A 14,311-nucleotide genomic window follows, 5' to 3' on the forward strand; every position below is an offset into this window, starting at 1 on the left:
AAAAGTTTACCACGAATTTCAAAATGTAGTTAAACTAAACTAAAGAAGATTAATTAAACTATACAAACTTTTCCATAAATTTTTTTAGGGGGCCGGAGAAGGGGGTGATCTAGATCTAGCTATAGGCCTAATCATCCGACTCTTTGCCTATGATACGGCTCGGACAAACCCTTTTAACGTTGTAGAACATCAATATATAAATCAGTAGGCCTAATATAAGGAAGATGTTTCCTACATAAACGTTAATGCATAATAAAATTTGAAAAAAAAAAAGATGTCTAAATAAATATGTGTACTTGTATTTTTGCCTTGAATTATAACCTTTACCGTTTCGGAGTTATATTTTGTGTTGTAGCCTATATGTTGTACCTACCAAACTAACAAAGAATCAAGAACAGACGCAAAATAGAACCGTGAGATTTATTACAAACGAATATTGACATTTGGCTAGATTTACACCTTTAGTAAAATCACAAAATTTAGAGACCATTTAATTAGGATAGAGGACTATACAGTAAAGTTTAAGTAGCAGTAATAAATGTAACTCTAAACCGTAACTTACTAATAGGCCTACAAAACACAACCTATTAAAATAGGCCTACTATTAGAAGTTTCAGAAAGACACAAAGATAAAGACATATTTCTTATTCTACATGTTAGGACAAATTGATACAATTACTCCTTCTTCCCTAGTGTCATTAGAGCATGAAACATGTCTGAATCAGCCCAGGAAACCATTGACTTAGTAGATTTTAAGTCTCTAATTAACATGCGCCAGTAGATAAAAACAACGTTACGCGTTAGGCCTATCCTATATAATATGTTATGCTAATCCTATTGTTTGTCCCATTTTGTTATCAGACTATTGCAGGTCTTTATGTAGTCATGTAAAGTAGGGCCTACTGACACCATTTCCTATTAATCTAAATATACATTTAGAATTTTTCAAGATTATTTTTATTTTTAAATATTTGAATAACTGATTAATATTTACTTTACAGGTTTTCCTCCATACAGTCCTATTGGCCGTACACCATTTTGTAAGTTTAAATGTCAGAAGCATTTTATGAACTAATCTCTAGCATGGGGAGCCCACTCATGGGTCACGATCTTTTCTTAAGAGGGAAAGCTCCAGGGCTTGAGTTTAAGGAGCGCTTTTAAAATACATTTACAATGTCAGAGTTTCTTTACGCTGTTATATTTTGTCATGCTTAATACCCATGATTTACATACATTCTGTGGCATTTTACGTCTCGAGAGACGATCTTTTCCCTTTGCAACTTTTATGATAAAAGAGGCCAATCCTTGATGCACGCTGCAGTCACAGGCTGGGCATCTGTAATCACCAGGGACTTTTGCATGTTCGCCCTTCTTTCTACTACTATTGTGTATTACATCTGCAATCCGGGACCCTTCCTTTATGCTCGCTCTCCATGTGTATCTAACCAGTGCCACCATTTTCCCAACTGCTAGTGTCGATTTTGAAGAGCTTCAAGTCGCGTACATCAGTATACCTTAGAAGTGGACGACCAGCGTCTCTCCAGCCTTCTGTTAGATCATTAGGCCTACATTACTGGATATTTATATAGTCTTTAACAGCAGACCTAATTGAAGAAAAAACGCTTTCTTTCATTTTTCTATATCTTTAACTGGCGTCTTGTAGTCAAATTTCAATCTAAGATACTACTAATCAGGTATATGTTATAGCCTACCGCTGTCTCACTGTAGGCTGATTGAGACTTACAAAAAGCATAATGCAAATCACACTCCCAGTATTAGAAATATTCACGAACTAAACTGTCAAGAACTCTTAATTGAGCTTCCAACTATATAACTGTATATGAAAGGTATCCAGGCGATGGAATTAGTTTGTCCACTACTCATATAGGTCCCAACATAGGTCAAGATCGTTTAAGCACTGTAAACATGACCTTTCATTGTAGATGGAGGCAGAGGCAGGTACTGGGGCGATGGCCCAGGCGATGACTTTGATGATGGATTCTACAATGGATGTAAGTTATGCTCACACTTTACAAACAATGTTCATACTTTTCGTTCCATGACTTTTCACCTGTATCATATTTCATTTTTTAATTTCATAACAGGAACTTAGCTGCTAAGCTAATATTGTATTTTTCTACAAGATGTTTGTATATAACTTGGGTTATTCAGTATGGAGAATGCTTTAGTTAATGGTCTTTGTTTTTAAATGTCACATTACATCTACTGAAATGAGGTGCGGTGACTGAGTGGTAAGGTGCTTGGCTTCCAAACCGGAGGGTCCTCGGTTTGAAGCCAGGCAATGACTGGTAATTTTAATTTTGGAATTTTTAGTAGGGAAAAGTAAAGGCGGTTGGCCGTTGAGCTGGCCACATGACACTATCCTTAACTGTAGGCTATAAAAACAGATGACCTTAACATCATTTGCCCTTGCATTGTCTGAAGGGGGGAACTTTAATTCTACTGAAATAATAATAATAATAATAGAAACAGACAAATGTATATGTTAATAAATACCCTGGTACAAGACTTTGAATTTTTTGTTTTTAGACAGGAGACCTTACCATAATTACAGAGTGTGGAATGATTAAATATTCATGAGGTAACCACTTTGTATTATAATATCTGTATACTTTAATGCAAATAAACTTTTTGTTAGCATGTTCATTTTACATAATGGAATAGATTTTATATACCCATGATAATTCAGATTTTTTTTCCTTTTGCAGATTACAGAAAATATTGAGGGTTTAGTGAACAACATTGACACAATATTTTTAAGAAATCCTCAGTTTAAATTTTCATTTACTATTGCTTAACCAAATAAAAAATGGATGAGATTGTACGAAAGAAAAAGTTTTTCTGTTTAGTTTCTTTCAATTATAGAAAAGTTTTTTTCCTAAACAAAAACACAAACAAAATGCATTAAAATGTAGTACACTGAAAAACAACAACATCTTTGTATGACAAATTTATGGAAATTTGATTTTATTCTTTGATATACATTTTGTTATTAAAGACCTACACAAAACTCATGAATAATTGTACATTATAATAGAAATACAAAAATGTGTCTAATCAGACAATAAAAAATACAGCCTACTTTCACATTAACAATTTGGGGAGCAAGTTGTGCCAACACAATTAGCAGAAACAAACCAACAAGATTCTCTTTGTCATATTGTAGTTCTTTCTTTAATGAAATGCCCATGACAGAAATGCACACCTGCACTTTATTTCCTTTGACCCAAATATACACAAGCTTGTATATAATACATATATGTCCAACATGTATATTTTTACAACAAAGTTAAATTATCTTATAAAGGCAGCCTGTCCTTGTAAAATGTTTTACATGTTTGGGATGTTCCTTCAGAGTTGAAGATAATTTACTTCCTTGTTCAAACCTCCTGCAGGACGACGGGGGTTTGAACCTGGGACCATAGATAAGTCTGAACCACAGTCCAGCGCACAAACCCCACGACCAGGCAGGCCACCTCCTTAGCATAGAAAAAGATGAGTTTTATATCATCTGCCCGAAAGGACCACAAAGTTTGATAAGAAAACTTAAATATTTCTTTTAATAGCTTGTGTGTCAATTTCTAAAAAAAGACATTTTTGTACAAAGTTAAATAGTTGCATAATGAAAAGATACAAATTAAAAGCCAGATGTAAAAAAAAGTACTTACAATAAAACACAATGTCTAGATGTTTTCTTTGAAAGTGACAAGAAATTCATGTTAAAATTAAAAAAAAATTTTGAAGCAAATAAAGAAAAATGTTTTGAAAGGCTAAACATAAATGACAGAAGCATATGTTTTGTAAAATGTCTGACTAGGATGTCTAAACTATATGAATGAAGACAGGAATCAATCAATGAAAGCTGTCCGTTTGGGAAAGCTGAGATTGTTGGTGGACCCCCCTTCCCCTACTCCACCTTATACATGATGCTCTGTTAAAAGATCTACAAAAGGAACTTGAGAAATAATTGAAACACAAACAGGGACACTCATCATAGAAAAAATATTCTACATTTTTTATGAAGAAAAAAAAATATATTGTTTAGGCAATAAATAGTTATGGAATTTTATTTTCTCTGCCCAGACTCAATTTCACCAAATGCTCAAAATAGCTGCTCTTTAGTCTTCTTCAAACATCATTTGGATCAAATCATCTTTAAACAATTGTTCCTCTTCCAATCTTTGGGGCTAGAATATATCAAAAATATAATTACTCAGTGAAATTAAAGACAGCTAACAATTATAGCAATTTTATTATCTTTTCTAACACAATTTTTAAGACAAAATCATTTATGACTTACTGAGCCAAATTTGAGCAGTGTAGGAACACATTTCACCAAAAACTTTGGATCTTTTCGAAATTCATTGTCCTGTTTTTTCCAGCTAAAAAAAAATAATAATAAAATTTGTTAAGCTAAAAAATTTTTTTAAAAAATATTTGATTGCCTGTGCATGATAAATAATATTCGAAAAGTTACAGAGATCTAGATCTCAAAATTGTATCCTTTTGTTTTGCAACATTTGGAAAAGTTACAGAGATCTAGATCTCAAAATTTTATCCTCTTGATTTGCAACAATAAGTTTGAGCTTTGCTTTTAAAACAAAGAAAATATCCAAATGCAAAGCTACAACAATCTTGCAAGGTGGTGAAACTAAATTGGTTCCACTTAATCACTTTACCCAAGCCCACCACTTAGCTAGGCCACCAGATCAGACATCAAAGAATCAGACAAGTAAAACAGAAAATGAAACACGATTATCTTTGCTAGAAAAGAATGGGCTAAATGTTAGATATGTCAACTAATCTAAATTATATATTTTTATCAAGCTTGAGGGAATTTGTCCAACATAATATGTGTATAGATCAAAACATTATAACTCTACCAGACAAAATGCAAGTTTCACTTATACATTACTTGTGTAGTTTACTTCAAAAGGTTAGTTTTTATAAAGTAATTTAAAAGGAAATTAAAGTTCCTATGTTTATGTTATAAGTCACTTGTATTCTCTCTGTGATAGTAAAATGTTAAAATTGTGCCCTAAAGGTTGTTTGAAGCATTAACGATTTTATAATTTTTTTTTGGGGCTCTGATTGCCAAACAAGATCTTAAAATATTCTTTTTTTTTTTATGGATAACATCAAAGGAGAATATATATATCTTAGGTGTCCTTATCTTTGTTCTACTTTTTTGGTTATATAATCTATGTTTGCAGTAAAATTTATCATCTAAGAGGGGTACTAAAAAATTTGGACTATTTCAATGTTTTCTCCAGCTACTAAAACAATACTTAAACTGACAGAACATTTCTTGCACAGTTTAAATTTAACTCTATGTAGCAATACTTACTAATTTCTGTCTCCTACATGGCAGTGTATAAATGTTGCATCTGAAGGGGCCTTTTCAAGGTTTTTATTTATGACTGGCTCAGCTGAAAAAAAAAGGCTTATTAAAATATAAACAAGTTTTGTAAAAAAATTATGAGGTGATGGGAAAAAGGTGCACGAATGAATGAATTAAATGCCAAAATGAAAATCCAGAATTGAAATCTCAGTTAAAGGAATGCTTGATGTGATTAAACCAAAGTTGAGTTGCATTTGTTAATGCTAAAACAAAATAAAAACCTAGTAAACAAAACTCAAAAATATATCCACCCCCCCCCCACACACACACAAATGTTATGTAGTTTTACATCCATAGCCGTTAAAATAATGATGACAATTTTTTTTTTAAACTCCTGTTAAAAACTACACCATACTGTTGTTTATTAAATAGATTCTGTAGCATTACAACAAGATATGAAGATCCATTTGGCTTTTTTTTAATGACAGTCCGTTTTTGTATATATAGATTTTTTTAAGCAAAGAAAGACTGATTACATGACTTTTTAATCAACACCATTGCTAGTCTTAAACAATGGCTATATTTATAGTAGACCTAAAAAGAAGTTTATAATGAAATATCTACATCTAGAGTTGTAGGCTAATAGATCTGTAATGGAATTAAGGCTAGAACCAAACAGTGCATAACCATGTTTGTTTATGCAGTCAGACTGTATCAGTGCTATTCATTGACTAGGGAACATGACAAAGATCAAGATATAGATCAGTGAGCAGTCACTCAATGAACTTCTGCGTGTTATATCTGCTCTCTTTTGCGGAAATTTGTTACATTGTTTTTAATTGAGTCCTTGGTTGTAATCACAACAAATTTCCTATAACAGTCTTTTTTAAAAATACAAATTAAAAAAAACAACAACAAAGCTTATATTAAGTGTAGTTGTATCAATTAGTTTCGATCAGTCATGTAGTAAATTTGTAATAGATCTAGACTAACAATAATAAATCTGCCCCACGATCAGGCAGCCATTTATAATGACTATCTTTCTGTTGTCTCAATGGTCCAGGGTTCATACCATGCTCGCTGTGATCTTCTATTGTCCTGGGGAAGGTTTGGACTAGAAGGTAGATTATCTTCAACTCTGAAGGAACATGTAAAACATTTTATTTTATCTTATCTTATTTAATACAGATGTTACTTCAAAAAAGAAGATGATTATGTCCTATGAGTCATGCATATTAACCAATGACCTAAATTCTGCCAAGTCACCACTGGTTTTCCTGTCTAGCTCAGGCAACCCATTCCATGCTCTAATAGCGCTAGGGAAGAAGGAGCATTTGTACAAATTTATCCTAGCATATGGAATGAGGAATATGCCTTAAACTTTGTGTCTTTCTGAGTATTTTATTAAATTTTGTTTTTTTATTTGAAGATTATGGTTCAGTGTTTTATGTATAATTGCTACTTTACTTTCAAGTCTTCTATCCTGAAGGCTTTCTAAATTTAGTGATTTTACTAAAGGTGTTACTCTAGTCAATTGTGAATATTCATTTGTTATGAATCTCACTGCTCTATTTTGAGTTTATTCTAGTTTCTTAATGTTTTCTTGAGTTGAGGGGTCCCAAACAGAGGATGCATATTGCATATATTCTATTATTGGCCTAACCAAGGTTAAATAACATTTTAGTTTTATGTTCTTATTTTTACAAACACAACATTGACATTCATCATACGATCACATTGTTGACATCTAAAATCGATCTTAGAAGCTTAATTGAATTAATACATTCTTTAAGATTTTAGACAACTCCAATTCAAATCTAAAATCGATCTTAGATATTAGAAGCTTAATTGAATTAATACATTCTTTAAGATTTTAGACAACTCCAATTCATTGATACTTGTTATTTTTGCATCATAGATCTAGATAATAGATCTACTAAATCTATACTTTTAGTACTTAAGTCAAGTTAAGTTATACCCTGGTCCTCTGACTTAGTCTAGTATCTACTAATAATCTAGTAACATTAAACATACCTAATATTTTAAATATTTAATAATTTCACCTTTAACACAGTCAGGACACCAGCTGACTCCATATTCATCTTGACTGCCGCTGAATAAAATATACACCGAGCCCTGTATTCCACTTAAAGCTTTTGTTAAAGCTTCGTACCCATGTACAGAAATTGTGCGGACCATGTTCATCGCTTATTCAGGTTAAGATATAAAAGAACGTGAGAAATCATAAAGTGATAAATTAGTGTTATCTTTCGGTCACGAGAAGTTTTTTGTAGAATATTTAGTTTCGTTTGTTTTTATTTTGGCATTGGATTTAAAACATTGATTTGAAATATTACAGAACAAATAATAATTTAAAAAAATAATTAAATTATTATAGAAAGAAAAGAAATTAAAAATATAGATTAGATCAAGTACTACTTATTATATTGATATATTAAAACCTATATCTTAAATATGATTAGTTCCAATCATGAAAGTAAAAACTAAACAAAATAGAAATAATCTAGAGATTTATAGAAATATTTAAAGTGTCTAGAACAAATAATTATATAGGTCTGTCATCTGTGAAGTGGACTCTAGTTATAGTTTTATATATCTATTGTGAAGATCAAAAAGTATAACTTTAAAAACAAAAATGGCCCCTTCCACAGTTTCCACAACAAAAAAAGATGTTCCTATTAAGCGGTCCAAATTAATCCGAAATTCAACTTTATTTTTATGTTTAATCGGACTTTGTATTTCAGTATTTGGCCTTTATATAGAAATAATAAAGTCAAAGAACAAAGATTATGTTGCTTTATGTGATATAAGTGGATATGTTACATGTTCACGAGCTCTAACTTCCAGGTAATATTTTAAATTTAGATTATTTTAGTCTAGAGTCTATAGTGTCTACTCTAGAACTTTTAGATTGAAAACATTCTACACGGAATTAGAATTTTTGATCTAATATATCAAGATCTAGAAATAGATCTCTGTATGAATGAAAGATTAAGTTTAAGAATGAATGGCAGTGGCATCACTAGGACTAGGCGTCACTAGGGCACTAGCCTGATTAGGACTATGACTAGGGCAGGGGTTTGACATTGTGGCTTTTTTTGTGCAACAATCAATGATGAAAGTAGGTAATCAGCTCACTGTCCTGGTTTAACAAAGAGAACATAGTAACAATAGTATTTATTGGGAAATATTTGGAGAAAATTGATGTGCTTTTCTAAAGCGTTAGATTACTTTGCTTTATATTTTAGATCATAATAAATGACATACCTTTCATTAAATTCTGACTCTATTGGAAACTTGGTTCATTAATTGGATAAAATTGTTTTTACTTCCACTATTTATCTCCTTAGAATAGATCTCTAGAGATAGCTTTTTAATTTTTTTCAATTTATAAGTGCTTTCTTATCGCTAATTTATTTAATGTAACATGATTACCAAATTCACAACTTAGGAGTGAAAAGTTCACTAAATGCAAACTGCAAAATGCAATATATATTGGCCTCCTTATATATTTTAGTTTGCATTTAGTGAACATTTTCACTCCTAAGTTGTGAATTTGGTAATCATGTTACATTAAATTAAACTACAATAGTGCTGGTAATTCCCAACAGATATAACCTACATCATTATTTTTAGTGGCTCCTGAAAGGGCAAAAGGAGTTATTAGTAGTATTAGTTTTGTGTGGTTTGTCTGTCCACCCGTTCTGTTTAGATTGCAAAAACAAGAAAAGATAATTGAAAATCTGATATTGTAATATTTCTATATCTTGCAAAGTTCTGGTGCAATGGCTGCTTTTTTGTTTTCTGAAAGAGAACTGTTTAATTTTTTAAATAAAATTTGCAAGCAGTTTTTTCATAGAAATACACCATTTTTACAACTATTCACCATTAATAGTACAAAAAACTGGGAGACTGTTTTTTTAGGGTGGCCATTTTTTGTACCTTTATAAAACCATCTATTAAATGATCATTCAATAACACCCATCAATTAAATGATCATTCAATAACATCCATCAGGCCAGGCTCACACTGAACAATCTTCATAACAATCAGTCTATTGAATGCATATGAATATTAAATTTGTAATAATATTATTATTAATATTTCTTCGTACCATGTAGTATCATCAGTCAGTATAACATTACAATAATATTGGTAGCACTTTGTCACGTACACCTCTCTTTTTTTTTTGTATGCAGGGAGATAAGGTTGTGGTTGTTGATAGTTTGTAAATCAAAACTCTGATATTTATGCTGAAAATATTGAAACTTGCTTATTTACCTGCCTGATTGGACCATTTCGGGGCCCAATTCTGAGTTTGCTTTTCCACACAAACTATCTCTGTAATCTTAAGTTTGAGCTAAGGCACTCAGCAGACTAGTTGGGGTAGTTTCAGAAAGTTAGTTTAGCAGAGACATTTACTTAGTTTGTGTTAAGTTCAAGGGAGATTACCTAGAATAAATAAATTGAGAAATGCAGACCTATATTAGCTTACCTTTCACTTTAATGCTTGAGTATTTAAAACTGAAGGTAATATTTTCCCTATATTTTTAAAGGCATGCAAAATGTTTTGTACAGTGAAAAGAAAGAGTTCTGATTTATTTCTCCAGATATGCTAAAGGTTTTGGGCTGGTGGATAAGATCTTTAGCAACACAAGTATTCTGAATCAGCCTAATACTGTATATGGCATGGCTTATTTTGCCTTTCAGGCCACATTAGGTAAGAAAGGAACATAGTTGTTTTTTTTTTAAGCAACATTTAAAGTATGAAATGTCGATTTTTATGAGCATCAATAAAATTCAGTCAAACCTTTTTGTGCAGTTTTATATTCATACTGTTGTTAGTTTTTTTTTTCTTAAAATATAGATGTGTATTGATAATTTGATTTAAACAGAGCATGTAAACATATAATCATTAATCGCTACACCAATTAGTAGAATAAGTCTTCAGTTTCAAAAGAATTTTGATAACCTTTAGAGCAAAGGTTCTCAAACTATGGTCTGTTGACCCACAGGGGTCAGCAGAAAGAAGAAAATTATATAAAATAACTTCTTCGATAAAAACCAGTTTATCTGATCAGATAATTTGAATAATAGTCAACTTGCTAAGCACTACAGTTTAATATGTCTATTACATACTATAACTACAATTCTATGATGAAGTTAAAGCAAAGTTTTGAAGACATTCTTCACTTGGATATTCCTGACTGGGTATTGAACCGTTTAACTCAGATCCCAATCACAGATTAATCCTTACTACTAATACAGGAGCAGCTTATCAAAATATATTTAAACAAGGAACTTAAACCGATGTCTGAAAGAGGAAAAAAATAATTCTGGTTTCAAAAACAGATTCCAATTTTATATCCAGCATTATGAGTACAGAAGTTGTTGACTGCTTTCACGTCTTCTTATTTGGTAAAACGTGGATTTCTTGCAGTTAATTTATTGCATAAAAAATAAAAGAAACTGACTAGAAATTTGTGATTGTTGAGAATTGTAGTTGCTCATTACAAACATTGTGTCGGACATAAATACACTCAATAAAATCTCATGAACTACATCCAAGTCATTAATTTTTTAAATATTTATTTTAAACAAAAGTTATAATAATCTAAAGTCAATAAACACTCCTTCAATAAAATGTTGTTTTTCTTTACATTTGTAACTTATGTATTATATTGCAAAAATGTAGTTTTTCACTTAGGGGTCCGTGGCAAGTTTAGACTATATATATAAAAAAAGGGGCCCTCGAGTCAAAAAATTTTGAGAACCTCTGCTCTAGAGTTTCTGGAAAAATATCAATTTTAATGATGTTTATAGTGAAAAAAACTTTTAAAGTTTTGCATTGCAATTAATCATAGTTTCTAGGGGGGGAAAAATGTAATTCATTCAAGTACCCTTCTACAATTCTTTTCAAAATCCCCTACACAACATCATGCAACATATCCCTCGAGGCCCATATGTAGACAGTTACTGGTACCCGTATATAAGACCTAACTTGAGCCTCTTTGGTCACTCTGTGGAGGAGACAGCCTGTAACGTAGTTTATATTTCTGCTTTGTGTGAAATTGGTTTGTAGAGATCTTGTTATTCAGTCTTCCTGCTGTTTTATTAGAATTTTTTTTTTTTATTTGCTCTTGTTCTCAACTTTGAATCCTTGCCTGTTGCTTCAAAAATGGACTCAGGAAGGAGGAGGCTTAAGTGCACTTTTTCTACTACTAGACATAAATGTTACTAGTCTAAGTGTTTGTAACCTTTGTAATGGATGTATGTGTGACTTGTATTGATGTATTTCTACAGTACCTTGAGAATGACCCTAGATGCTTGGGTATCTTGTATGATGTATTACAGATGCAAATTCTATTACCGGTACTAAGACCATACACCATCACAAACAAAGATGAAAAGGGTCAATGCCCAGTAACTAAGTTCACTCTAGATGAAAAAGAATAATGAACTTTAATACAGAATGGGCCACAGTCAGTAGCTAAAAGCAATGTTATCCCTTCAAGAGCCTAGCAGTAACCCCTAAAAGTCTACATCAATAATCTCTAACTCTATGCCAATGTCTCACTAAAAATGTGTTTCTAAACTAAACTAAGTGTCTAACACCATATGACCTCCACCACACTTAGCCTGGCTAACTTGATCTTTCAACCTTGGGACTAATTCCTGATTCAAATATTCAAGAAGTATTAGAATTGTAGATAAGTCAAGTATTAAATAAATATTTTTTTTTAGAAACAGTTAATGTGATCAATCATGATTCTGTTTGAATGTTTGTTGATATGAAATATGTTGTTTCTTTTTCAGCATTTAACCCATCCTCCTCAGCTGCTGTGGTTCAGACAGCCTTCAGCATTCTAGCCAACATAGGATCAGTTTACCTTGGCTACATATTATTCTACATCATTAGGGACTTCTGCGTAATCTGTGTCTCAACATATGTTGTTAACTTTCTCATGCTGTTGGTGCTGTTAGTCAAACTGAAGAACTCTGTTGCTGAGGATATTAGAAAAACCATCAGAAAGAAGAAGTGATCAGGATTTATATTTTCTAAGCTTACCTCTACCATCAGTGCTCACAAATACTTTGGTTGTGTTAATTTAATATAGAATTATTCTCTACTATAAGTATGTCCAGTACACTTCTATGTCTTTAGCAAATGTAAAAGTTATTAAACTGTAAAAGTTATACTCATTCAATTAGTGTTGTAATTGTTTTTAAAAAGCTATATTATATTTTATAGTTATTCTACTAAGGTAAAAGTTAGTTTAAAGCATTTATTCGCTGAATATTTTGTGTACAGTACTTGAATTCGTTCATATATAAATTTTCCTTTTCACAAATGAGCACAAAGATATTTTATAAAATGTTTTATGAAAATAGTCTTTTTTTTTTGTAATTTACCTCTTTGTATTTATTTGTCCCTCTTTCCAATTGTAGTAAAGTTTAATATTAAACATGTAGTGAATATAGGCTATTGATTTTGTTTATTATAATTTTATAATATATATAAATATTTATATTCTGGAAATATTTATTGAATAAATGTGTGTAAAAAAAGGATCTCAAAAAGAAAGAAAGAGCTAGAAAGTATTTTTTTTATATCTGTTTTACTTTTTCTGTTTTATTTTAAATATGTAGAAATGCATTCTTCTTTTCATACTATCCCAGCTAAGAATGTTTAACTTTTGTTGTACTAATGTTGGTAATGTTTTTTTTTTGTTTCTACCGGTATTTAAATTTCAACCAATACTAGTCTACCATGAAGTTCATGCTTCCTACATTTGTTTTGAGTGTTTTTAATTTCCTAGTTGAATGGGATCCATGGGTATTTCACTTTTGTAACCTAATTCCTTCATGCCCATTTAGTTTTATTATTAATGATAATGAAAATAATGGCACATGTTCAGCCATGTTGGATATGAAGAAATCGTTTTTTGCACTTGGTTCATCACATTCAACTTAGTCTGTTGTTCACTATGATGAAAATGTTAGTTATTAATGCCAATGTTTTTCATGTAAAATCTCCAGTTAATGGAAGTATGGATAACTTGAAAAGGTGAACTGTCTTTTATACAAAGAACAATATAAAATATATTTTAGAATATGTAATACCTTTCTGTTTGTTTAAAGTTACATTAATTAATCCTTTTCATAAATGGTGTGTTTGCAAATATTTTTTACATTTACTATTAAAAACTCCTATAAGAGTTCTTTTTTTTTTCCAAGTGCCATTCTAACATTGAACATACTGCTTGAAAAAGCCATAAAATTCAATGACTTAGTACGGATTTACTCTTGACATGCAGAGGTTGTAATAATCTTTTTGAGGATGGAAGTCTGTAAGTTATAACATAAGATAAAATAATACAGTTTTCTATGCTCAAACTTGATTTTGCTATAAAATTATAGCAAGATGTGCTAAAGTACATGTAACTGCACACAAAGTCAATGTCTTAGATAAAAAAAACAAGACTATGATACCTAAGTGTAAATATAAAAAGTAGACCAATAATTGTAACCATAATATTCGGCTTATTTTCAATTTTTCTACGTTTCTGAATTAGGTCGTAATCATTAGAATTTCTTTTTTACTTAACCAATTAAAAAAGCTTTGCCATCTTAAAAGTAATTGTAGGACATGACAATGCTGTTGTAATAAACAAAAGAATAAAATTAATATTATTATTTTTTCTTTAATTACATGTTTTTTTGGTTCTTTTTTTTTCCTCTCTTCCTGCATAATTTTGAACCAGGGGGAAATTTAAGACTAATTTTTTCCCTATGAATTAGGTTTATTAAAATATAAACTAAACAAAAAAAAAAGGGGGGGGGGGTCAGGTTGTTTAAATTTTTGGAATAAAATACAGTTACAACTTTTTTTTTTCATTATTTCCACTTTATCAATAAATGTTTTTA

General features: G+C 30.9%; 2 protein-coding genes across 2 annotated transcripts; one reads left to right on the forward strand and one right to left on the reverse strand.

Moving 5' to 3' along the window:
* Positions 1-2,958: 2,958 nt before the first annotated feature.
* Positions 2,959-7,676, reverse strand: LOC106056180 (thioredoxin domain-containing protein 17-like). The gene is made up of 4 exons (XM_013212793.2): positions 7,426-7,676; positions 5,369-5,450; positions 4,322-4,403; positions 2,959-4,208 (listed from the first exon to the last, which is right to left on the reverse strand). Exons 1-4 carry the CDS (start codon positions 7,565-7,567, stop codon positions 4,140-4,142), a joined length of 375 nt encoding a protein of 124 aa, XP_013068247.1. The 5' UTR covers positions 7,568-7,676; the 3' UTR covers positions 2,959-4,139.
* Positions 7,677-7,836: 160 nt separating this feature from the next.
* Positions 7,837-14,092, forward strand: LOC106056179 (vitamin K epoxide reductase complex subunit 1-like protein 1). The gene is made up of 3 exons (XM_013212792.2): positions 7,837-8,230; positions 9,994-10,103; positions 12,200-14,092. Exons 1-3 carry the CDS (start codon positions 8,019-8,021, stop codon positions 12,424-12,426), a joined length of 549 nt encoding a protein of 182 aa, XP_013068246.2. The 5' UTR covers positions 7,837-8,018; the 3' UTR covers positions 12,427-14,092.
* The last annotated feature ends 219 nt before the right edge of the window (positions 14,093-14,311 follow it).

Source organism: Biomphalaria glabrata, chromosome 12, assembly GCF_947242115.1.
Source record: "Biomphalaria glabrata chromosome 12, xgBioGlab47.1, whole genome shotgun sequence".
NCBI lineage: Eukaryota > Metazoa > Mollusca > Gastropoda > Planorbidae > Biomphalaria > Biomphalaria glabrata.